At 42.0% G+C, this 26,705-nt stretch overlaps 1 protein-coding gene across 1 annotated transcript in view; it reads left to right on the forward strand.

Annotated features, from left to right (window-relative positions):
* LOC139461646 (retinal homeobox protein Rx-B-like) overlaps window positions 1-25,891 on the forward strand; it is a 35,366-nt gene extending 9,475 nt beyond the window's left edge. The window contains exon 4 of the mRNA XM_071243110.1: window positions 25,676-25,891. Within this exon, the coding sequence (XP_071099211.1) occupies window positions 25,676-25,891 (216 nt within the window). The remainder of the gene's footprint in view (window positions 1-25,675) is intronic.
* Window positions 25,892-26,705: the final 814 nt, after the last annotated feature.

Here is a 26,705-nt window from a genome sequence, read left to right on the forward strand (position 1 = left end):
GATAGTATGCTGAACGTAACCGATGGTATAATGTTCGTAACAAATGGTAGAATGTACGTAAATGATAGTATGCTGAACGTAACCGATGGTATAATGTTCGTAACAAATTGTAGAATGTACGTAACTGATGCGGTACGGAACCGATGGCAGAATGTACTGAACCGATGGTAGAATGTTCGTACTAAATGGTAGAATGTATGTAACCGATTGAAGAATGCACGTAACCGGTGGTAGAATGTACGTAACAGATGATAGAATGTACGTAACCGATGGTTGACTGTGCGTGACCGATGGTAGAATGTACGTAACAGATGATAGAATGTACGTAACTGATAGTATATGCTGTACGTAACCGATGGTTGACTGTACGTGACCGATGGTAGAATGTACGTAACAGATGATAGAATGTACGTAACCGATGGTTGACTGTGCGTAACCGATGGTAGAATGTACGTAACAGATGGTTGACTGTACGTAACCGATGGTAGAATGTACGTAACCGATGGTAGAATGTACGTAACCGATGGTAGAATGTACGTAACTGATAGTATATGCTGTACGTAACCGATGGTTGACTGTACGTGACCGATGGTAGAATGTACGTAACCGATGGTTGACTGTGCGTAACCGATGGTAGAATGTACGGAACAGATGGTTGACTGTACGTAACCGATGGTAGAATGTACGGAACCGATGGTGGAATGTACGTAACCGGTGGTAGAATGTACGTAACCGATGGTATAATGTACGTATGACAAATCCCGAAGGTAGAATGTACGTATGACAAATCCCGAAGGTAGAATGTATGTATGACAAACCCCCCCCCCCCCCCCCCCACCACCACCCCCCCACCCCACCCCACACACACACACTCACACGTCCACCCACCCCCACCCCATAATAATTGACCATTCCCTGAGGGAGAGATTCCTTGACCAAGGTACTTTATAATCATACGCCTATTCTGATTCACATGTTCCAATGATCGATAACATACCGCCTTTATATCCAACAGTCAAATTAATTTACAATTCAAGAAGGTAAGAATTTACAGTAAACAAGGAAAGCATTGCCGTCATTGGAAATAGTTTTAGCGACAAAAGAGGAACGCCATTTATAATGTTTACTTGTTGAATTGCGGGGCATGAAGGAGATATTTTCTGTCAAAACAAATATTTAATTCCGCTAATCGCTCACCGACAACTCCGCGATATACTCTTCACACACTGCCGTCTGCCAGCATAGCAGCGTAGTTTATGGGAAATCGAAAGATAATTTGTTCTCAAAGAGTTCTCCCGTCGCCATCTTGAAAATGTCAATAATCCCCGCCCTTCCGTAGGGCTTCAATGATCCAGGCTGGCGATAGCACGGCACACGTCCCCGTGTTTGGCGGCGTTAAACACCGTACCGTGCAGGAAGTAGACCGTTAACGCGCATGCCTTCATTTCCTAATGGCCTCGAATTCACTTAATACAATACTTTCATCATTCTCGCTCACTGTTGGGATTTTGTTCCCTGTACAAATGAGAAGTTTATTTCATGTTTGAATTTGACCCGCAATATTCGTCGTTTCCCCAAATACTGGGCTTTTCTTTCGATGCAGAGCCTGGCGTTCGTTTTAAGTGAGATGGGATAGGACCTGCGGGATGAAATTAAACTAATCCACTGCACTGACAGCAACACTACTTCAAGGATAATTTAACACAGAGGTTCTAAGGCTTGAAATCCCAGCACTGTCTTCGCCTGTTTTATGGTCATTAAATCGATCCCAAAATTATCCGTATTAACAAATGCAGAGTCCACATTACGTGCTGTATTGGTGACTCATTTGTTTGTTTGTTTGTTGAACGCCTCACTAAGCAATATTTCAGCTAAATGTCGATGGTCTGTAAAATATTCCACCCTAATCGATATTATGAACAACGCCCCTTGTCTACAGCTTAACGATTATACACTGTCTACAGCTTAACGGTTGTACACTGGGTACAGCTTAACGATTATACGTCGTCTACAGCTTAACGATTATACACTGTCTACAGCTTAACGGTTGTACACTGTCTACAGTTTAACAATTATACACTGTCTACAGCTTAACGGTTGTACACTGGGTACAGCTTAACGATTATACACTGTCTACAGCTTAACGATTATACACTGTCTACAGCTTAACGATTATACGCTGTCTACAGCTTAACATTTATACACTGTCTACAGCTTAACGATTATACACTGTCTACAGCTTAACGATTATACACTGTCTACAGCTTAATGATTATACACTGTCTACAGCTTAACGGTTGTACACTGGGTACAGCTTAACGATTATACACTGTCTACAGCTTAACGATTATACACTGTCTACAGCTTAACGGTTATACGCTGTCTACAGCTTCACGATTATACACTGTCTACAGCTAAACGATTTGGGCTGTCTACAGCTTAACGATTATACACTGTCTACAGCTAAACGATTTGGGCTGTCTACAGCTTAACGATTATACACTGTCTACAGCTTAACGGTTGTACACTGGGTACAGCTTAAGGATTAAACGCTGTCTACAGTTTAACAATTATACACTGTCTACAGTTTAACAATTATACACTGTCTACAGCTTAACGGTTGTGCACTGTCTACAGTTTAACAATTATACACTGTCTACAGCTTAACGGTTGTACACTGTCTACAGCTTAACGATTATACACTGTCTACAGCTTAACGATTATACGCTGTCTACAGCTTAACGATTATACACTGTCAACAGCTTAACGATTATACACTGTCTACAGCTTAACGATTATACGCTGTCTACAGCTTAACGATTATACGCTGTCAACAGCTTAACGATTATACACTGTCTACAGCTTAACGATTATACGCTGTCTACAGCTTAATGATTATACGCTGTCTACAGCTTAACGATTATACACTGTCTACAGCTTAACGATTAGACACTGTCTACAGCTTAACGATTATACACTGTCTGCAGCTTAACGATAATACACTGTCTACAGCTTAACGATTATACGCTGTCTACAGCTTAATGATTATACGCTGTCTACAGCTTAACGATTATACACTGTCTACAGCTTAACGATTAGACACTGTCTACAGCTTAACGATTATACACTCTCTGCAGCTTAACGATAATACACTGTCTACAACTTAATGATGAGACACTTTCTACAGCTTAACGATTATACACTGGGTACAACATACCGATTATACACTGTCTACAGCAAAATGATTATACACTGTCTTCAGCTTAACGGTTATACACCGTCTACAGCTTAACGATTAGACAATGTCTACAGCTTAACGATTATACACTGTCTGCAGCTTAACGATTATACACTGTCTACAGCATACCGATTGTACTGTCTACAGCAAAACAATTAAATCTAAGTTTTGAATTGTTCACATGTTTGCTTGTACATGTAATATTCTGTGCAGTTGCAAAAACGAAAAAAAATTGCATTTAATGTCTGTTAATTCCCATGAGTAACCAGTAAGCCTTTGGTATTAAGGTATTAAGACGTGTAACTTTCTTCTCAGCTATAAAACAAACTAAAGCCATCATTCAAAGGCTAATTATCACTTATCATTTTATTTATGTGAACACAGCTACGGGTTTCTCGCTAATAAATGAAAGTCATAAGAAATTTATTGCACTAATATAGCACTATAAAGAGTCGATTCAATCACTTGGTACATTTTATTGCCTATTGATAAACAAAAGCAACCTGATTCTGACGTGGCTTTGTTTTTACCCTGGGCGTTTACAGGTATTATGAGAGGCAACGAACCAGATGAGATTTTGTATTTTTGATGACCATTGAATAGGTACGGCCACATGTGCTGCTCGTTGTGCATACATTGACACCATATATGGAATTTGTACGTTACCCGAAGTTCTTGTCCAATCAGGTATCGTCATTTGGTCACGTGTATTTATATGGCAGGCAGTACCTCCGTGTAGTTGTGTGCTGCACGTGCGTTCCGTGCAAAGTATGACATTTGGTTTTGATGTAAATATGAACCGGCAACGCCAGAGAATAATCAGTATCGAATATACGACGAAACAGATTCCATTGGCTGCCAAAAATAGTGGTGATATCGATATGAATGGGTCACTGAAAATCAGCTTGTCTGGTCCGCCGTCATATCCCTGGATTATTCCTGAGTGCGGCGTCGAACAAGAAACAAACAAACTGAAAATCAGTTGCGACACAGGTGTTCGCGAAATGGGTAAGCATGCTCTGCTCTACCGGTAGCACCTGCCATTCACACAATTTGTGACACCCCAGTCATTGACACCATGAGCATCGATCTACGCAATTGGGATACGATGACATGTATCAACCAAGTCAGCGAGCCTAACCACCGAATGCCGTAAGTCGCCTTTTACGACAAGCATAGTCTCTTTTTACGACAAGCATAGTCTCTTTTTACGACAAGCATAGTCTCTTTTTACGACAAGTATAGTCGCTTTTTACGGCAAGCATGGGTTCCTGAAGATCTATTCTACCCCGGATGTCGCTGAAGATCTATTCTAACCCGGATCGTCGCGGTAGGGTGGCCTGTGATGTCGGCGTACACGTCTCAGTGACGTCCAGTGACGTCCTGGCAGGCATAGCTACCCGCCCGATATCACGACAGCCCGACCCCCACATCTGACATGTTGCCTTACCTTGTTCGCATGGCGTTCGTTATGACGCCTCCAGGCACGTCCACGCTTATCCAGGAAGTTGGGTGAATCCCCTAGTTTCTACCTGTAAACACCATTGCCGTCTGGCCGAAACGTGTCGGTTTGTTAACGGTGGTACAACACGTGGTCACCGAGCGTGACCAATTCGGGACCAACTCGTGTTATTCCGGGTCAAGCTGAACAGCGACTCGTGCCCCGCTCGTGGCCATTTTTGCGACCGGGTTCTGTCTCAGCGCAAACGGGCATACCTAAAACATTTGTCAACTCGTTGCGTAAAGGTTCACTTACATTTCTCTACATATTATATATATTTCAGATGCAATTTAAAGCACATCGGGATATGCGGAATTATGCAGTATGATTGAACACATTTAACTGTATCTTTGGTATATTTTTAGATGCAAGCCATATGTAAAATCAAAAAATACTTCTGAGGGATTCTTTGACGAAGAACTTGAAATCATACGCGCATTCTGATTGGTTTGAAGTATTTTCGCACATAACATTCATCGACAGAGGGACGAGTCTTCTTGCAGGTTACGGAAAGGGGCGAGTGGTGACGAATGGCATTCGGGCCTCTTTACACGAATGGAGCGTAGCGCTACGACTGTCATACGTCTATGTTAAAGTATAGGAGTTACGATCACCTAAGCGCTGCGGTCGCTTTGACGAACGGGGCCCAGATTAGAAATCGTCAGTAACTTGAACTACGGTTGTCAGTGAACAGCGATTTGATCGGACTTGTGTTGTTGAACTGGGGCGCTCTGTACGGGGCCGATCATTAACATCTTGTATCTGCAGAAACCTGTTCTGTGGTCTGAAAATCAGACAGGGGCACACTGAACATATTGGCTACCTATCGCTGAGTTCTACCAGTTCGAAGCATCAAAACAGTCCTCTGGCGTACACCACGTTGCAGATCACAAATACTGCCTCAAAGCAAGAGTAAGAGATCTTACGTGTTACTGTGGACAATGGGACTCAACAATACTTACGGCCCAGAGCACTCTTACGACCTTTCACTGATGTGTAAAAATAAAGAATGACCCTCTACCCACGTGCACGGAGATATAACATGGTTCTCGTGCAGTGTTTCTGGTGTGTTGGGGCTATTTCTGGCAGTCATTTTTCAAAGATGATCTTTCTTCTGACGACCGATCATAAAATTAAAATTTCATGACTCCCTACTTTTCTTGGAAAGTCTCATTGTTTGTTTGTTTGTTTGTTTGTTTGTTTGTTGTTTAACGCCGCACTCAGCAAAATACCAGCTATATGACGGCGGTCTGTAAGTAATCGAATCTGGGTCAGACAATCCATGGATTGACATCATGAGCATCGATCCACGCAATTGAGATATGATGACATACATCAACCAAGTCAGCGAGCCTGACCACCTGATCCCGTTAGTCGCCTCTTACGACAAGCATAGTCGCCTTTTACGGCAAGCATGGTTTGCTGAAGACCTATTCTACCCCGGACCATCACGGGTCATGTGTGTGTATGTTTTGAAGCATTAGATTGACGGTTAACACGACCTGCCTGTTAGTGTGTAACCGTATACCCCAACGTCCTGGCTAGCTACTCATACTACTGAGACTCGTATATTTACAGGTAGTTATGAGAAGCCTCTAATACCGCAGTAACATTAAACATGCAAACACATTGTAAAAATTGGATTCGAACCCGAACACTTTGACAATGCAAACAATACAGCACTACCCATCCAGTCACACGTTGCAAATGAATATGCCATTGAAAGACTTAAAAGCGAGATATGGAGCAAATAAGTTTGTTCCCAAAGACCAAAGACGTTTAAATGCCAAGTTTCCCTTGAAGGGCGACACACATTGCATCTCTGCATGTTTGTCGAGCCTCTGTCGACCTTAACGTGTTTGAAATACTTTTGGGCTAATCGCGCCTATCGATTCATTGTTTGATAATTGCGCTGATAAACCAAATATGCTTTGAAGTTATGTCTTGGAATGGTGGAGACAGTAAACACCATGCTAGGAATAGATGCTCTGCCCAAACAACTACTGAGACGGTATATGTGCATGCAGAAAGTGTTGCATACAGTGGATATATACTGTTCATCAAGACCATGACGCATTGATGTGTTCTGTTTTGGGTTCTATTGACTGCAAAGTCGAAGATGCGCGTACGTTCCTCTGTGAAGATGAATGAGACACAGAAGACGCTTCTAAGTCTCCTTTATACACGTCTGGAAACGTTTTAGTACTGCTAAATGTATTATTCTCTATGCGATCCTTTTTTAAATCGTATCCTGTACATATTTTCTGACGAAATTCTTTTGTGCTAAAAGAGACTTACACAATGAAATACTGACACTGAAAACTTTTATCGTTTCCATGACAAAAGTTATTTGTCTGCACTTGCTTCCTCTGCTTATGAACGTTAAATGATATGACTTGGATCATATGGCATCGTTCTTCTTTTATCAGAATACCATTCCGACGACTACTTCAATCTTTAAAAAATATTATTCTATAATTCTTGTATGATATGAGATGTTTATAGGAAGAATAAAAACAACATATGATCACCCAACGGAGTACCCGAGAACCAGTATGTTCACCAGACAATGTGATATCCCAAATAAGTAATTAGCTAGTATGATCATGGTCACAAACTCAGTAATTGCTAGCTGATATGGTCATCAAACCAGCTTATCGGGAGCCGGTATGATCACCCAACTAAGCACCTGATAGTCAGTATGATCACCCAATGAAGTATCCGGTAACAGTATGATCACCCGACTAAATACCTGGTAGCATGTATGATCACTCGACTAAATACCCGGTAGCATGTATGATCACCCGACTAAATACCTGGTAGCAAGTATGATCACTCGACTAAATACCCGGTAGCATGTATGATCACCCGACTAAATACCTGGTAGCATGTATGATCACCCGACTAAATACCTGGTAGCAGGTATGATCACTCGACTAAATACCCGGTAGCATGTATGATCACCAGACTAAATACCTGGTAGCATGTATGATCACTCGACTAAATACCTGGTAGCATGTATGATCACCCGACTAAATACCTGGTAGCATGTATGATCACCCGACTAAATACCTGGTAGCAAGTATGACCACCCAACTCAATACCTGGTAGCAAGTATGATCACCCGACTAAATACCTGGTAGCATGTATGATCACCCGACTAAATACCTGGTAGCAAGTATGATCATTCGACTAAACACTTGGTAGCGAGTATGATCACCCGACTAAATACCTGGTAGCAAGTATGATCACCTGACTAAATACCTGTTAGGAAGTATGATCACCCGACTAAATACCTGGTAGTATGTATGATCACTCGACTAAATACCTGGTAGGAAGTATGATCACCCGACTAAATACCTGGTAGCAAGTATGATCACCCGACTAAATACCTGGTAGCAAGTATGATCATTCGACTAAATACCTGGTAGCATGTATGATCACCCGACTAAATACCTGGTAGCAAGTATGATCACCCGACTAAATACCTGGTAGCATGTATGATCACTCGACTAAATACCTGGTAGTATGTATGATCACTCGACTAAATACCTGGTAGCATGTATGATCACCCGACTAAATACCTGGTAGCAAGTATGATCACCCGACTAAATACCTGGTAGCAAGTATGATCACCCGACTAAATACCTGGTAGCGAGTATGATCATTCGACTAAATACCTGGTAGCGTGTATGATCACCCGACTAAATACCTGGTAGCAAGTATGATCATTCGACTAAATACCTGGTAGCATGTATGATCACCCGACTAAATACCTGGTAGCAAGTATGATCACCCGACTAAATACCTGGTAGCATGTATGATCACCCGACTAAATACCTGGTAGCAAGTATGATCACCCAAACTAAATACCTGGTAGCAAGTATGATCACTCGACTAAATACCTGGTAGCATGTATGATCACCCGACTAAATACCTGGTAGAATGTATGATCACCCGACTAAATACCTGGTAGCAAGTATGATCACCCGACTAAATACCTGGTAGCAAGTATGATCACCCGACTAAATACCTGGTAGCAAGTATGATCACCCGACTAAATACCTGGTAGCATGTATGATCACCCGACTAAATACCTGGTAGCAAGTATGATCATTCGACTAAACACTTGGTAGCGAGTATGATCACCCGACTAAATACCTGGTAGCAAGTATGATCACCCGACTAAATACCTGGTAGCAAGTATGATCACCCGACTAAATACCTGGTAGCGAGTATGATCATTCGACTAAATACCTGGTAGCAGGTATGATCACCCGACTAAATATCTGGTAGCAAGTATGATCACCCGACTAAAAACCTGGTAGCAAGTATGATCACCCGACTAAATACCTTGTAGCGAATATGATCACCAGACTAAATACCTGGTAGCAAGTATGATCACCCGACTAAATACCTGGTAGCGAGTATGATCACTCGACTAAATACCTGGTAGAATGTATGATCACCCGACTAAATACCTGGTAGCAAGTATGATCACCCGACGAAATACCTGGTAGCGAGTATGATCACCTGACTAAATACCTGGTAGCAAGTATGATCACCCGACTAAATACCCGGTAGCGAGTATGATCACCCGACTAAATACCTGGTAGCGAGTATGATCACCTGACTAAATACCTGGTAAGCATGTATGATCACCTGACTAAATACCTGGTAGCATGTATGATCACCCGACTAAATACCTGGTAGGAAGTATGATCACTCGACTAAATACCTGGTAGCAAGTATGATCACCCGACTAAATACCCGGTAGCAAGTATGATCACCCAATGAAGTATCCGGTTACAGTATGATCACCCGACTAAATACCCGGTAGCAAATATGATCACCCAATGAAGTATCCAGTTACAGTATGACCACCCGACTAAATACCTGGTAGCAAGTATGATCATCCAACTGAGTATCCACCTGACTAGACTGCGGTGTAATAAATTGGTGTCGTCTCATACCCGTTCACATGCGCCTCTATACATATGTGTGTATATGTGCATACGTGTGTAGAAATGCATACGTAAGAATACGTGTCATATAGAACGCGTTTACTCATGTGTGTATATTTACACCAGGAGCAAATTTGCCTCATGTCTGGAGCAGGTGCAAATGTAAAATTAATGTAAATTTGCACTGTGTGTCTAGTTGCAATGCGAACGTTTCTGTCAATGTAAGAGAATTATCTTTTGCCAACACCAAACAAATTGTCAACAGTTGCCATCTCTTATACGTATATACAGAGTTGAACGGACGGTGGTTTCTTTTGGTTTCAAGGAGTCAAAAATTTTAGTACAACTTAAATCAAACACATGGTGCTTCACGCGAAAATTAAGTAACTCTCTTCTCATTCAACTGTGATTGGAAAACAACCTGTTTTATGTTGAAAGTCGTGAACAGACTGACGAATATGTGTGCCTTACACAATTTACAGATCTAAACACGCAAAATTATTTTTTCAGACATGTTTTGTCATTACCCCTTCACTATCATTTCATCAGTTGGGGCACGGGTGGCCCAGTAGTCTAAGGCGCCGCGATTCGCTGTGCAGAGTTACGTCCCTTCGGCAAGCCAGAAACCTATGATTGTGGGTTCAATCCCGATTCGCACTGACTATGTTTCAAGGTTTGTTAGCACCATACTCGTGATCGTGGGTTTCACCGAAGTGGTAAACTTCTGAGACCTGCATCACTTCGGGCTTTCCTCCCACATTAAGCTGACACGCCGTGATATAACTGGAATATTTTTAAAAGCGGCGTTAAACCCAACACACACACGCACACACACACACACACACACACACACACACACACACACACACACACACACACACACACACACACACACACATAAATTTGATTAAAATTAATTTCGGTGTGTAGATCAATATCTGGTATGTCCACCATGCTGGGCGATACATGCACGACACATTGAGATGGCATACTGTTGATTGACATGCGTATGAGCGTCTACGCACGACATGGTCTGGCATTGGTATCTTGCAATTCATTATTTCTGCTGACAATTGTAGCGAATGGAACAACGACAGGACGCAAAGGTTCGTCAACATATGGCTGGTCAGTCAAATGGTCATTCCCATTAACCAAATCAGTTACCAGTCGTGTGTGATACCGCCCCATGCCATGACACTCCCGCCCCCATACCGAACATGGTCAAGAATTGTTGCCCTGGTATTCCGCTTGCCGCTACGTCGCCAACAACGTTTTCTGCCATCTGTGAATCGGAGGCAAACTCTTGATTCGTCTGTCAACATGGTGTGACGCCCACACCAATCTTTGTCGCCTGTGGTAAGCTGTTAGGGTGACACCTTCACCGGCCACCTTGCTTCCAGATCGGCTGCATACGGTAGATGTTGAAATAGTTCGGAGGCCTCTATTGATAACAAGAACAGATTTGAATCAATTGCCTAGTGCAGATGTCGTTTTTGTTGGCCTGTCACGCCAAGGTTTCATTGCAACACCCTCCGTTTGGCGGCGCTTGTCCCACAGTCGAAAAATACACTTTTTGAAGACCAAACATATGGGCAACTTGGGCATTTGACCTCCACACCAACCTTGACCTCCCCCGTCACTCCCTAACCCCATCCCTCACACGTCTTTTTGTTTATAAAGTTACTTTATGATATTGAAATACAGAACAGAAAACGATTATTTAATTCAATAGTTTGTCACTGCTCCATGGCAATATTAACTTGACTACCCTTTCAATTGATTCCCAGCGGGAGAAATAGTGTATTGTACCAACCGTATCGGTGGCCTCTTCTGCACTAGGGGGCACGGGTGGCCCAGTCGTTTAAGGCGCCGCGATTCGCTGTGCAGAGTTGCGTCCCTTGGACACGCCAGAAACCTATGAATGTGGGTTCGAATCCCTGTTCGCCCCGATTATGTTTCTAGGTTTGTCAGCACCATACCAATGCTCGTGAGTGTCACCGTGGTAAACATCTGAGCCCTGCATCACTTGGGGCTTTCCTCCCACATTAAGCTGACACGCCGCGATATAACTGGAATACCGTTAAAAGCGGCGTTAAACACAACTCACTCATTCACTCTTCTGCACTAACTAACGTGACATCTGTGTCCTAATTAAGGATATTTGGAAGTTCGGGCTATATAAAAAATAAAAAAGGGTCTGTGTTTAATTAACTTCCATAAGTAGAGTTGAATTAAATACATATATTTTCTCTGTCCATCAATCTACCATACTTTGACAAATTAAAAAGATAACTGTATCACTATTTGTGCTATATAATATTTTCCTTTGTAGACATTCCATGTGAATTGAAATATACTCCGCGTATTATTGATGTGATGTGAAGAAAATAATATGATCCAAAAGAAAACTAACAAAAACGTTCATGGCGACAGTAGTACATCCTGGCTCTCCCATCAGCACCATACAGCATTAATGTCAACCCATTGCTGAACCAAACAAGTCTATAAACGGCCACGTGTCTTATGATGCTGTCTGTATCAAATCTAGAGATCACAGGGGGTAAAGCTCTTTCCATTACAAACCGGAGTGAGTGAGTGACGATCGCCGTCTGTAAATAGTGAGTGAGTGAGTTGGGTTTAACACCTTTTTTAATGGTATTCAAGTTATATCGCGGCGTATCATCTTAATGTGGGAGGAAAGCCCGAAGTGATGCAGGTCTCAGACGTTTACCACTTCGGTGAAACCAGCGAGCACGGGTATGGTGCTGACATACCTAGAAACATAATCGAACCGGCAATCATAGGTTTCTGGCGTGCCCAAGGGCCGCAACTCTGCACAGCGATTCGCGGCGCCTTAGACGACTGGGCCGACCGTGCCCCCCTTTTCAAACCGGAAGGTGGGTGGAAGCAACAACCATTTTCTTGCTAGACAGTAAAAAGTGTGATTTCACCCATGAAGCATGGTTTAGGCAAGTTTTTAGCTCTTTTTAATAATATTTTGAACTAAATCGAACTTATATCATGCACCGAAGGGACTATAACCGTTATAGTATTTATATACGACCCTCAAGAAATAGTTCAATATTTTTTTTCTATACTTTTGATGTTATTTGATGAAAACTTGGTTCTTTTCAGCGTGAAAACGACATTATCAATTCACATCAGCGTACTTTTGTGTCTATTTTAGCTTTAATGGGCTGTTCTAGGATTTGTATCAATGTATAACCTTTGTGTGATGAAGCTTTTGTTTGTTTGTTGTTTAATGCCGCAATATTCCAGCTATATGACGGCGGTCTGTACATAATCGAACCTGGTTCAGACAATCCAGTGATTGACATCATGAGTATCGATCTGCGCAATTGGGATTCGATGACATGCATCAACCAAGTCTGCGAGTCTGACAACCCGATCCCGTTGGTCGCCTCTTACGACAAGCATAGCCGCCTTTAACGGCACACATGGGTTGTTGAAGACCTTATTTACTCCGGATTTTTACGGGTGTATGTATGTGGTATACTCAGGTAGTGTTAGTTTTCTGTTCTGTTCTAATACGTTTTCATAAATATGTATTTATTCGTCATTGCGTTTTGATGAATCCAACAATGTCAGGAATAGCGTCGCGTTCAAGATAATGGTACTTGTGCGTGCGCGCGCGCATGCGTGCGCGTGTGTGTATACCTGTGCGTGTGACATTCACATCCACGCCAAAAAACTATATCCTTCAACCAACGAAATGAAATATCGTTTTTGTTAAAGATTAACTTTCTTTTTAAGAAGACTATCCAATCAGAAAATAATTGCTAAGAAAATTTTATTACTATTATATTATCGGACTATGATTTTTTTTATTTTAAAACCCACGAGTAATACAATATAGGAAATATTTATTTTAATTTCATTAAATGGTTGTCATGTCCTTGTACCGACTCAACTTACATTTTTCAATAAATTGAACAAGTAATCGAACCCTGCTCATATATTTGTACGACAATAAATGAATCTATTTCCTTTGGCAGAACAGACTAACGCAATATTAATGTCATCGGTGTTGACCAAGTCTTTCAACGTCGCTGTTGACGTACCGCATTGTGTTATGTTTGTAAGCCGACCCTTACCACCAACCTGGCTCCAATTTCACCCCCCTGACAAAATAACGGTATCACATAAAACAAGTTGAGCATCGTAGTTTACTCTCACCCCCTTCTTGTTTTCCTCCCTCCCCCTCGAGGCCCGCGCCACCCTCCCACGCGAGTTGAACGCTCGAGGGTCATACTGGGTCACGCTCCAACTCGATTTAGCCCGAGAAATCTGAGTGATTGTTTGAACAGAGCGGTGATGGATATGAGCGCTGGGTCCCCCCTTTCCACTTATCAATGATCACAATATTGCTTGGATTGCTTACGTACAAAATCTCTTTAATAAAGACGACGTTTTCCTCTAACTGATTGAAAAATAGACGAAAATAGTAGCCAAAATTCTCTTTATGAAACGGGGCTGCTCAAGCTTCATGTTTGAAACCGCGGATGATATTAAATAAACGATTTTGTTCTTACGTAAAATCTATCGAGTTGCCTTATTGTTTAACTTCATAACAATGGGCATCGGGAAATTGGAGGAAGCAAAGCGAACATTGGAAAGGCTGTTATGGATAACATTTCTAGAATTTAAACGTAACGAGATTACGTTATTTATCGCGAGAAGTGTCGGGCTTCGATGCTTCGTTACACGATGTTCCAGCTATTTTTATGCGTGATGTTCTGAAATTATATAAACGCGTACGTCAACACTTCGGAAGAAAAAAGATAAACGGAAGAAAGAATTTAAAAAACAACTTTTTACTATACGATGGCGTATGGTTCTTACTGATTTAAAAGTCATCTGCCGACCTCACTGAAAACCTAATCGATAATTTGGGATGAAACAATAAGGGCCTGTTAAGTGGGAATGACATTTGTGATGACAGCTGGTTAATTCAGAACATCTAATGGACTATGGGCTGCGTCCGATTGCGTACACGAATGAGCATAACACAAGATAAGCTTAAGAGACAGCGTGCAATGATCCATGAATAGGATTAGAATTGTAGGTAACACAATTACGATCCCTAGTGAGGGTGTGTGTGCTGGCTTACGTCATCGTTAGCAGTATTAATCAATGGGGTCTGCCCTTTGTCAGACACCTTCTTGTCAGACACCTAGTTGTCAGACAGTGGAAAAAAAATTAACAGCCACACACAGCTTTAATTTTAATGATATGACCCAGACACTCGGTCAATCAATCGGTGTATGTGTGTGGGCTTGCGCGTTTTTATGGTGTGGGTGTAGGCGAGGGTGTGCGTATGCATGTGCGTGTGCGTGTGCGTGTGAGTGTGAGTGTGCGTGTGCGTGTGAGTGTGAGTGTGAGTATGCGTGTGCGTGTGCGTGTGCGTTTGCATGTGCTTGTGTTTTTGCATGTGCTTTGCTGCCTACTGAACGAAAAAACCGTCTATTCCAGTACATAGACTTTGGAATCGGCCATCTTTACGGTGCATGTTTACACACAATCGACCAAGTCACCGAGCTTGACCACACCCGATCCATTAAGTCGCCTCTTACGACCAGCATAGGTTACTGGGGACCTATATCCTTACCCGGTATCCCCACTGGTCAGTGCATGGTTCGATGCTCATGATGTCAATCACTTGACTGTCTTGTCCAGATTCGATTCTTTACAGACCGCCGTCAAAGAGCAGGAATATTTGGGAGTTCGGGGTTAAACAACAAAGAAACAACATTTCTGGGAGGGGTGTGTGTGGAGACTTTTGTTTGCTGTTTAGTCTGAGCTTATAGACACTTCCTTCCTCTGAATTGTTGGGCCAAAACAGTTAGGGGAGTCGTATAACTATGTTACACGTCAAAACACCCAGTATGGCCTGAGATCGATTCTCTTAAGGACATTTTTTCTCAGCATTTTCGAGAAAAGATTATTTTCTAAAAATTCAAAAATGTTATTATGACAACCAAATTAAATGTTCATTTCAAATTTGCCGGAATCAAGAATATTCCAGCACGTAAAAGCGTTTCACCATTTCAGCAGACAAGAGCGTTATATAGCATGTATGTTTTCGGAATGAAAAAAGTACTTGTAGTTTGTTTACTTCAATAGTGTAAGCAGATATTTGAAAAATATTCAATAAACAGATATCTGAAACAAAGAGAGCTTTGTGTTCGGATAACATCTTAGGGAGACACAATTAGAATGAACGTCTTGAATATGTTTTGATCGTTTCATGTTATCTTCTTTGATTTCCTGAAAGATACCACACATTTTCAACGATGTTTTTGTTATAGGAAAAAGTTTTATTTGTTTGTTGTTTAACGCCGCACTCAGCAATATTCCACCTATATGACGTCGGTCTGTAAATAATCTAGTCTGGATCAGACAATCTAGTGATTGACACCAAGAGCATCGACCCACGCAATTGGGATACGATGACATGCATCAACCAAGTCAGCGAGCCTGACCACCCGATCCCGTTAGTCGCCTCGTACGACAAGCCTAGTCACCTTTCACGGCAATCGTAGGTTGTTGAAGACTTATTCTACCCCGGATCTTCACGGGTTATAGGAAAAAGTAAACCCCTAGTTTCAATGAGAGCCTAATTTACATAATTTGACTTCAATGTTTGTACTGGTACATGATAAGACTGCAAAAAACCTTACTCTTATAGTTTTCTCTTGGTAATACACCAGCTGCTGTGCTGTCGTGCCAGGATCTAATAGTCGCCCTATTAAGACCCTTGGTTTGTCAGCACCAAACCCGTGCTTGTAGTTTTGGCGAGTGTGTTTTGTTTTACACGACTTTTAACGTTTCATTATGACGAGTTTGATGTTGGAGGAAAGCCCGACGTAAAACAGGTCTTAGAAACAACAGACGAGCGCGGTTTGCTGCTAACAGATGATAAATTAACTTGTGGCTTCAGGATTAAGCTGAAGTTTCGATAAACGTAATATATTCATATGATACGCAGCATACAGCGGATTTATTTGTCAGCTTTTCACTCCGTTATAGTTCCGCGCGCAGGAATATATCCTCATGGCTCATGAAAGATATGTAAAGTTCAGGTGCGGATGAAAGCCATTCTGTGAACGTTGATTAAGCAGGGATACCATAAAACCGATTCAGATCGCACATGTACATTACAGCAGCCGCCAAACTGATCACACAAATCAGTTACATCGCAGGAAAATCACGTGTACATCCTGACCCCCCCCCCCCCCCCCCCCCCCAACCACCACCCCCGTCCACTTCATCTTGGTGACCCACTGCCACATATTGAGGGTCATGACGAGGGATGATGACGCGATCAAGGCCCTTATCAGTATCCTATCTGCTGGTTTAGGTCTGCCAGCTACATTATGCCTCACAATAGAAAGGACAAGCCTTTCTCTCTCATTGAGGCATCGAACACAGGATAGGAAAACACGCAGAGCCTATCAACAGGCCCAAAATAGACCCCAGTTCGACCCGTTCCTAAAAGGACATTCACAAGTGATATGAAACACTCTTAGATCAATGGCGGGGGAGAATACTTCGTCTCCAGCACGATCGCTCTTCTAAATTTGTCCCCGAGTACAATAGAAACCTCTATAAGGGTCTCAAGGGGACGCAGACGGTGACTGGGGGGCCCTACATATGGGTTGTATTCACCCCTGGGCGCCGCTGATGCCTTCTATTAGTTTATTGTGCCATTGATCTATTGGGAAATAATTCTACTTCATACTCTCTGTGTTTAAACTTTCAACAGATTCTCTGTAAGAAAGAAAGCTTTAAAAGTCGCATTCGGAATGTGTCGAGATGCTTCTCCACGCTTGATGACGCACGTAGCGTTATGGGGGTCGATGCGGGGATAAATCTTGCCCAGAAATAGATCCGGTTATTATCTGGAAAAACATCCCACTTTCCATCTGAATGTGATAATGGTGACACCTCGGCCCGCGGTCTCGTAATCTACCGTTTTCAACGAGATCACACGTGCGCAGGACAGTTTCAGGGCAGATGATGTCAAGTTATTGTGTTAGCGTCTGTTTATTTAACTCAACAAATGCGGATGTCTCTAAATACCGTAAAACCTTCATTCGATCTAAAAAAAAGTATTCAAATTGTGTATGATCTGCATTTGCAGCCGTCAGTTATTAATTCGAATGTCCCTATGACATTTTCAAAGACGCAGTACCCCAATGGTTCGTAACATGGTCTCCGGGTTGCAATAGATCCCTCACCCGTCCTGGGCCCACTTGCACAAAGCGATCTTAGCGCTAAGACTACCGTAAGCCTATGTTAAAGTATGGGAGTTACGATCATCTTAGCGCTAAGATATCTTTGTGCAAGTGGGGCTCAGGTCAGTAAAGGTCTTCAGCAACCCATGCTTGTAAAAGGAGACTAACGGGATCGGGAGTTCAGACTCGCTGACTTAATTGAAGCATGTCATGGTATCCCAATTGAGTGGATCGATGCTTATGTTGTAATTTCACTGGATTGTCTGGTCGAGACTCGATTATTTACAGACCGCCGTCATATATTTTGAAAATTGCTGAGTGCGGCGTTAAACAACAAACAGACAAAATATACGATCTATCTCCAGCAACCTAAGCTTGTACGAAACTGAGCAGGTAGTGACGCCGTTGATAGCGTCGGTGTACCCCGACAGCGCGGAACGATGCTCACTTTATCAATCACATGCTTGTCTGGTCCAGACTCGATTATGTACCAGTCACCATAAAATCGCAAGAAAACTGCGGCGTTAAACAACAACAACAACAACAACAACAAAAACAAGCGCTACATTGTAATGTTACCTTAGTCCCAAACTGTCCCAATGGGATTCTGCCCCGGGTTAGATCCAAGTCCTCCTTGTTTGTCGTTAGAGGGCACTCAAAGGGTATTGGGTGGTCATAATTTAACTGTGTCTGATTAATATGTAATTTGGTAAAATCTTCAAGGGAACTACTCTATATATGAAACAAGAAGAAAATTTCAGTTTACGACATTGTGTCATAACAATATATACACTTTAAAAAAAGAAACGCAATACGGATATTTTGGGCCATTAAAGCAAAGAGGACCAAGAGGTGCAAAATGAAGAGGTTTAATGTGTTTTCTGTGTCGGGAAACACGTACGATTCTGAAAAAAACGCACCCAGTGTATTACCAAAAGGGCCATGGAGCTGCACGTACTGCACGTGCAGCAGCACTATGAACGGTATTGAAGTGCAGGGTTTTTGATTGCCTGGCATCTGCGTCAATCGAACAGTGACAGTTCAACGACATGCCAAGAATAACAGAAGTGCAAAGAAACAACGTCATAGGCCGCTTGCAGGCAGGGGAATCTCGATCAGCTGCAGCTAAAGTTTTCAATGTAGCGCCCAGCACCATCACAAGGCTATGGGATAGGTTTCAACAGCAAGGGACAACACGTGATAAAGGACGACCAAGAGTAACCATCCCCGCCCAAAATCCGACTGCGCCACCTACGTGAAAGGACGACCACTGCCACCTCAACCGCATCCCAAATACCCGGACTGCGCAGAATCTCCGACCAGACCTTACGAAACCGTTTAAGAGCAGCAGGTCTACGAGCAAGACGTCCTGTTCGACGCGTCATATTGAGTCGACAGCATCGTCAACAACGACTGGTTGTCGTCAACACAGGGTATGGCCTCAACTGCGATGGAGAAATGTCTGGTTCAGCGACAAATCAAGATTTCTCCGTCGATAGGGATGGAAGAGCACGGGTCTACAGACGTCGGGGAGAACGTTACGCCGGAAACTGCGTACATGAAGTGAACAGGTTTGGTGGGGGTAGTGTTATGATGTGGGCGGATATATCCCATCATGGCAGGATAGTTATGGTCCCTATCCAGGACAATCTTGCGGCTCAACGATACATCAGCGAAATTCTCCTACCACACGTCCTCCAAATTAAAGCCAACGGCAACGATGTATTCCAGCAGGACAACGCTCGACCACATACAGCACTGATCACAAGAGCCTGTCTACACAAAAACAATGTTGATGTTCTCCCCTGGCCCTCCAGATCCCCGGATTTGAACCCGATAGAGCACCTGTGGGATAAATTGGATATACGGCTACGCCGACGTCAACCACAACCCCAGACGTTGCAGCAGTTGTTTTTGCGTTGCACACCGACTGGGCTACCATTACCCAGGATATAGTTCGCATACTCGTCTCTTCCATGGGCAGGAGATGTCAGGCCGCTATCGATTCCAACGGGGGACATAGGCGTTATTGATGGTAGCTGACCTTCAACTTGGACTTTACCTATGTACCGATAACTGAGATGACTACAATCACCAAGTGTTCTCTCTACAATATTTTGGCTCAATACATTGTACGGTTCCTCGTATAAATGTATTTTCCTACCTCACACAAATCTGGCTTTGCGTTTCTTTTTTTTAAGAGTATATGATGTCATCCATGGAATGTTGCCGCAAATTAGAATATTTGTAAACGCGGACAACTTTAGCCCCGTGTTGAAGCATGGCACACAAACACATAACATTCCACCTCATATTGCTTAACATGTTGGTATTACATTTATCCATACAAAAAAGCGTAGTAGGGACACGGTGAATAGTATCTCCTACGTGGGACTTACTATCTCCTACGTGGGACTTACTATCTCCTACGTGGGACATACTATCTTCTACGTGGGACTTACTATCTCCTACGAAGGAGATAGTAAGTCTTACGTAGGAGATAGTGATTCAAGGCCATACTAAGTCCTACGCAAGAGATAATAAGTCCTACGTAGGAGATACTAAGTCCTACGTTGAAGATACTAAGTCCTTCGTAGGTGATACTTAGACAAAAAACATTTTAACTGTGGCCCAACAACGCTTCCGTAAAAGACAGTGTCAGTAAAATTGTTTAAATTACATGTTTAGAATTGTCTTTATTTTTTATACTTTCTTTTCAAACCGATTCAGCAATACAAGGTGGATTGTGACCACAGAGTGTAAAGCTTGCCGTGTGATAACTAGTTTGTCTCAGTTATCTAATTCATTACGTGATGTAAATATCCTATTGTAATTTCTATGGTTATTCATGCTTATGCCTGAGACCAGTGCATGATATTATTAGTTGACAAATCAATGAGCATTTTCCGCCTGAGCGTGGAACCGTGTGATATAAGTTGGTTATCTAAGTGAATTTCTTTCAGATAACCACATTGTTTGCTTCAATGAAATACACCTGGATCCCACAGTGCGAGGCAGTAATTATTATGGGACAATTTCCACGAAACCATTACGAAAGGACAGAAATTCGTTAGGGTATGGCATAATGATTTATATTTGAGATTCTTTTAAAAGACGACACGATTTAGAACCCATCTGGCAACATATATTTCAACTTCAGGAATCAGTTGTACTGCGTGTATCATGTAGACCTGGTCCCTTTTCACAAAGCCACTATAGCGTTAGGATGATCGTAATATAACTAAAATACTTGAACGCAGATTTACGAAGTCATAGCGCCACGAAGGCTTTATAGAACAGTGTCCAGAATATAACAATATCAAATGTAATAATGTTTAGACACTGCTGTGGAAAATGATCTGGATATTATACGCAAACTTGTTTTTGAAGGTGATTTCAATGAAAACTTGTTCTCTGGAAAACAAAACGTCTTAACGGAGGTATTCAATGGAAATAATTCCAGTACATAAAACAGGAAGCTACACGAGTGACAAAAAACGTCTCGTACTCTTATTGATCTTACCATTGTTAATGATGATGTTGAAGTTTTAGAAAATGGTGTGGTAGTTTTTAGGGGCTGACAATTTCGAAAGTACCAGAGTTGTGCCAGAGATTTCTTGATTTTTTTTATGCATTTGACGGTTGAAAAAAAAGAGAAAAAAAAGAGAAATTGGCTGCAACATAAAATACATTGTTCCAGGTGTTTTTCAGAACAACATATTTAGTTTCATAGTTTTGATTTTAAAAAATATCTAGTTTTGCAGCTGTAGCTAAGAAATGTCTATTCACCTGTTCCCCGAGCATTTTGTTGAACCTGTCTTGCACCAGAGATGTACATGTATAGTGCTATGGTGATGGAGCTTTTAAAGAGATGAATATTCTCAGGAATACTGATGATTGGAATACCATTTTATTACATCCCCCAAAGGACCCGTGAAAATACGGGGTAGAATAGGTCTTTAGCAACCCATGCATTGCCGTAAAAGGCGACTATGCTTGTCGTAAAAGGCGACAAACGGGATCGGGTGGTCAGGCTCGCTGACTTGGTTGATGCATGTCGTATCCCAATTGCGATGGATCGATGCTCATGATGTCAAGCACTGGATTGTCTGGTCCAGACTCGATTATTTACAGACCATACGTCTCAGTTGATTTGATCAAATGTTGAATTTTTAATATTTTTGTCTTTATTGATCCAATTTATTATTACACCAAATTATCCCGCCACATCCCACTTCTTACAAAGTGTTGCAGAAATGAGTGATGGTTAAATTGACATTAATTAAATTTAACAATAATTCTTTCAATTTTCAATACCATTGAAAAACTCGTTAGAATTTCTTTTGCCCCTCAGTTTAGTTAGTGGTGCTTTTTAAATAGACATAATTAAATTAAACAATAGGTCTTTTTCAATTTACAATTACATTTTAATATACAAAATCGGAAAAATGTCTTTTGCCCCTCAGTAGTTAGTGAGGTTTATATCTGTAATCGTCGGGATCTAAGCATAGAGCAAACAGTAGATTTCCTTTATCAAAGGTTTTTCTTTTTTCTTACATGTAACAGTGAGTGAGTGAGTGAGTTTGGTTTAACGCCGCTTTTGACAGTATTCCAGTTACATCGCGGCGTGTCAGCCTAATGTGGGAGGAAAGCCTGAAGTGATGCAGGTCTAAGACGTTTACCACTTCGGTGAAACCAACGAGCACGGGTATGGTGCTGACAAACCTAGAAACATAATCGGGGCGAACCGGGATTCGAACCAACAGTCATAGGTTTCTGGCATGCCAAATGGACGCAACTCTGCACAGCGAATCGCGGCGCCTTAGACGACTGGGCCACCCGTGCCCCCTTACATGTAACAAAGTGAGTGAGTGAATGAATGCTGTATATCGCCGCAGTCATCAATATCCCTTCTGTACTTTTTAATGAAAACCAGTTACTGAAACATCACGAAGGATCCACGCTTGCGAGGCAAAATGACACGCCATGTTGAGCTATTTTGACCCGGGGCCCACAAGGAAGCAGATTCAAAAATAATCTCAAGCTTTCAAAACGTTTTATGGCAGACTTTCCACATTTGATGTGACCAAAATGCTGTCCGAATGAATTCCCTATCTTGACTTGTTTACCATGTGTTCCCGTGTTCTTCCAGATGACCAATTGACTTGGCTTTGCGTGTGTTTGTGACGCCTCACCTCACGCGTTTTATACCAGGGTTTCCAATGCACCGACATTTGCACCAACGTTTCGAGATCCTATCTGTAAACCAGCTGATTAAAAAGTTCTCATACTTCTCATGGAATCCGATGAGTGCATAAAAGTCGTATAAAGTTTCCAAACCGCCACGCCAGACTATCTTGTTACTGCATTGTTTATTGCAGCTATAAATATATAGCATACAATGACATTTTACACATCGCCTAGGAGCTTCGATGAACGAACATTATCTCTCGAGTTAATTAATTTTATAAGGTTCTTGCTGAACATGTTGGGTGCATCTCTTAGATTTAACAAATGGTACAAAGCAAAACAGGCCTAGATCTTTTAACCTTTAAACCCCAGCCTCTTCATTTTAAGATTATTGTACACCCTCTTCATCTTGTCTCCTGGAAACTTGAAACTTCTTGGAACCAGATGTGGTTCATTTACTGAAATCTTGCCTCATCCTCCCGTACTCCCTATAACACAAGCCAGCCGTTGCGGGGGAGCTGCCTTGTACACTGGCACTTACTACAAACGTAACCATAGCAACGAGTGAAGGGTGGTATAAGCCGGGCTACACTTGAAGGGTCTCGACAATGACGTCTCAAGCAACCGCATTAACAAGACATATTTAACAATCATGGTTTTTTCCCCCCAGAAATTCATATCAAAACATTAACCTGGAAAGGTTGCCTTTACCTTGATTTGTATAATTGGGGTTCGTGGGGACCCCGGTAATTAATTTCAAGGGTTCTTAAAGGAAATACGGGTCCTGTAATGAAATGGTGTAGTGTTCTGTACTGTAAAATTTGATAATTATATATTACAGTAAACTACGGTTATAACGAACTCAAAGGGACCACTAATTTTAGTTCGTTATAACCGTAGTTCGTTATAGGCATTTATACAACAAGTGGTCGGGACTAAAAAATAAGTTCGTTATAAAGGTCAGTTCGTTATAAGCGTGTTCGTTATAAACGTACTTTACTGTAGTTGCAGGACCTAATATGTCTTGTCATAACAAAGGATATTGTTGTGCATATTTTCTTCTACGTCTATTCTGTATATTTGTGCACAGTGGACGCGCATTTCTGCCTAGTGTAAAACCCTGTTATTCATCAATAAATTAAATGTGTGTTTTCCGCTTTTGAAAACTATGTATACTTTACAATGTTTATAGCAAAACTGGATTGCATAAATTAGAAATCATCAATAATTTGGATTTTTAAAAAAAAACATTTCTGCTGTGAGGTGAGGTGAAAATGGGGTTTAACGTCGCGGTCAAGATTATTGCACTTATATAGCGACGTGCATGCACGTGTGTGGGTGTGGCTGCTTGTACTAGTCCGGACTAATGACAATTTATAGTGCTAGCCCAATGAGATGCCATGCCGCAGTTTAACATGTTTTAGCCCCTTAATGCCGAGTGCCAGACAGGGTAACAACATATATTACCATGTACTCGTACATCGCAATGACAGATAATTCGGATCTCAGATATCTCAGTGACATAGGTCTCGGGTTTCAGATATCTCAATGACAGCGAGCTCGGGTCTCACATATCTCAATGACAGAGAGTTCGGGTCTCGGACAGTCTCGATGGTCCATTTTAACTCAAACCGACCTTGCAGCAAATTGAATACTCAAATCTGTGTAAGAGTGTTTTTGATAGGTTAGTGAGTGAGTTTAACGCCGCTTTTAACAGTATCCCAGTCATATCACGGCGTGTCCCCTTGATGTGGGAGGAAAGCCCCAAGTGATGCAGGGCTCAGACCACTTCGATGAAACCCACGAGCACGGGTATGGTGCTGACAAACCTAGAAACATAATCGGGGCGAACCGGGATTCGAACCCACAATCATAGGTTTCTGGCGTGCCCAAGGGACGCAACTCTGCACAGCGAATCGCGGCGCCTTAGACGACTGGGCCACCCGTGCCCCCCGTTCTTGATAAGTCTTTGAAAGGCATTTAGTGTTCTTGTTGAGTACTCAACCGCAATTTAATGTTTCTTTAGGGCCTGGGCATTTTTGTTATAGACAAGTGTTTTATGCCACTGCTTCCAGACATGCATTTTGTTTCTCTGAAATGAGAGGCTTTTTTAACAGTATGTTTGTATTTTTGTAACAGGACATCCAACATATCTCGTGAACGATTTAACAGGGGTTGGATGGATTTTATAATCCGGATTAACGAGGTTCAACTGTGTACGATAACAGTTGAATTTTATGGATGTAGATGAGCAAATACTAGTACATACTTAGATTAAGGATTGCACTGATAATGTAGTGGTGATATACAGATACCGTTTGTAGTCTCAGTAACCCTAGACAGCTTCAGACAGTGTTTGCCCAGTGGGTTACACTTTGGTAGCCATATTGAATTTATGCGTCGACCATGTCTAAGATTTCATGATCACAAGACTTTCCCGAAGCATCTAGATGCAGGATCTTTTTGACGCGAGTCGTGGGCGTTCTTCTTGTCCAGTAAATGTGTTTTTTTACTTGTGTTTCAGGGTTTGGATGGATTTTATACTCAGATGTATCGGGCATTTCCGGCGATACTCGGATCCACCACTCGCTACGTCATGGCGCCATCATCAGCGACGCTGTCATCTCCCAACGTGACACCTACCTCATCCGGAATAGGACAAGAACCGTCAGATCTCGCGATTGCTCTGGGCAGAAACGACATAGCCTCGTCGGGTTCATTTCCGTCAGGAAAAGACTGAGTGGCGGAACGTGTAATTTGTAATTCACACACACACACACACACACACACACACACACACACATAACACACATAACACACACACACACACACACACACGCGCACAAACACTCACACATTCACTCTACCCACTCACTCACACATTCTAGACCTTGACAGGAAATGGGTGTTACGAAGGCTGGTCAAAGGTTCTATACCTAAGAAACAAAACCAACAATTGTAACAGTTTGTTTTTAATTTTATTTATCAACATAATCTCCCTGCTTTTCAATACACTTCTCTTATCGGTGGTGAAGCTTTTTAATTCCAGTTAGGTAGAAGTTTTCTGTAGCCACCTTGAAAAAAGTCAACATCTTTCTTTGATAGCAAATCAGCATAGTAGGCACCGGTACAGTCGCCATAACTCTCTTCACTGATCTTGAAGACTTGAATTTCAAGTTTAAGTGGAATGGTGCCATTCCATGGATTGACGTTTTGACTCGGGATCATAGTGGTAGACCCATGTTTCATCACCCGTTACTAATCTCTTTTTGAATTTGAAGAAATCCTCCTCAATTAGCTCTAAATTTTCCCTGGCAATGTCTGTTCTTTTTCTCCTTAAGATGATTTAGAAACTTTGGTAGCAAACGAGAAGATATCTTATCAATCTGTAAATTTTAATGGATAATAGTTTTAATGGATCCGTGGCTTCTGTCTGTGTCTTCAGCAATGGTAATACCTCTATCTGGCAGTATATGTGTTTTCTATCTCCTTAATTGACTCTTTATTGATGGAAGTTAAGGGACGTTCAGACCTAGGTTCATCATCGAGGCTTG

The sequence above is a fragment of the Haliotis cracherodii genome, unplaced genomic scaffold (genome assembly GCF_022045235.1).
Source record: "Haliotis cracherodii isolate W230 unplaced genomic scaffold, xgHalCrac1.p SCAF_15, whole genome shotgun sequence".
In the NCBI taxonomy this organism is placed as follows: Eukaryota; Metazoa; Mollusca; class Gastropoda; order Lepetellida; family Haliotidae; genus Haliotis; species Haliotis cracherodii.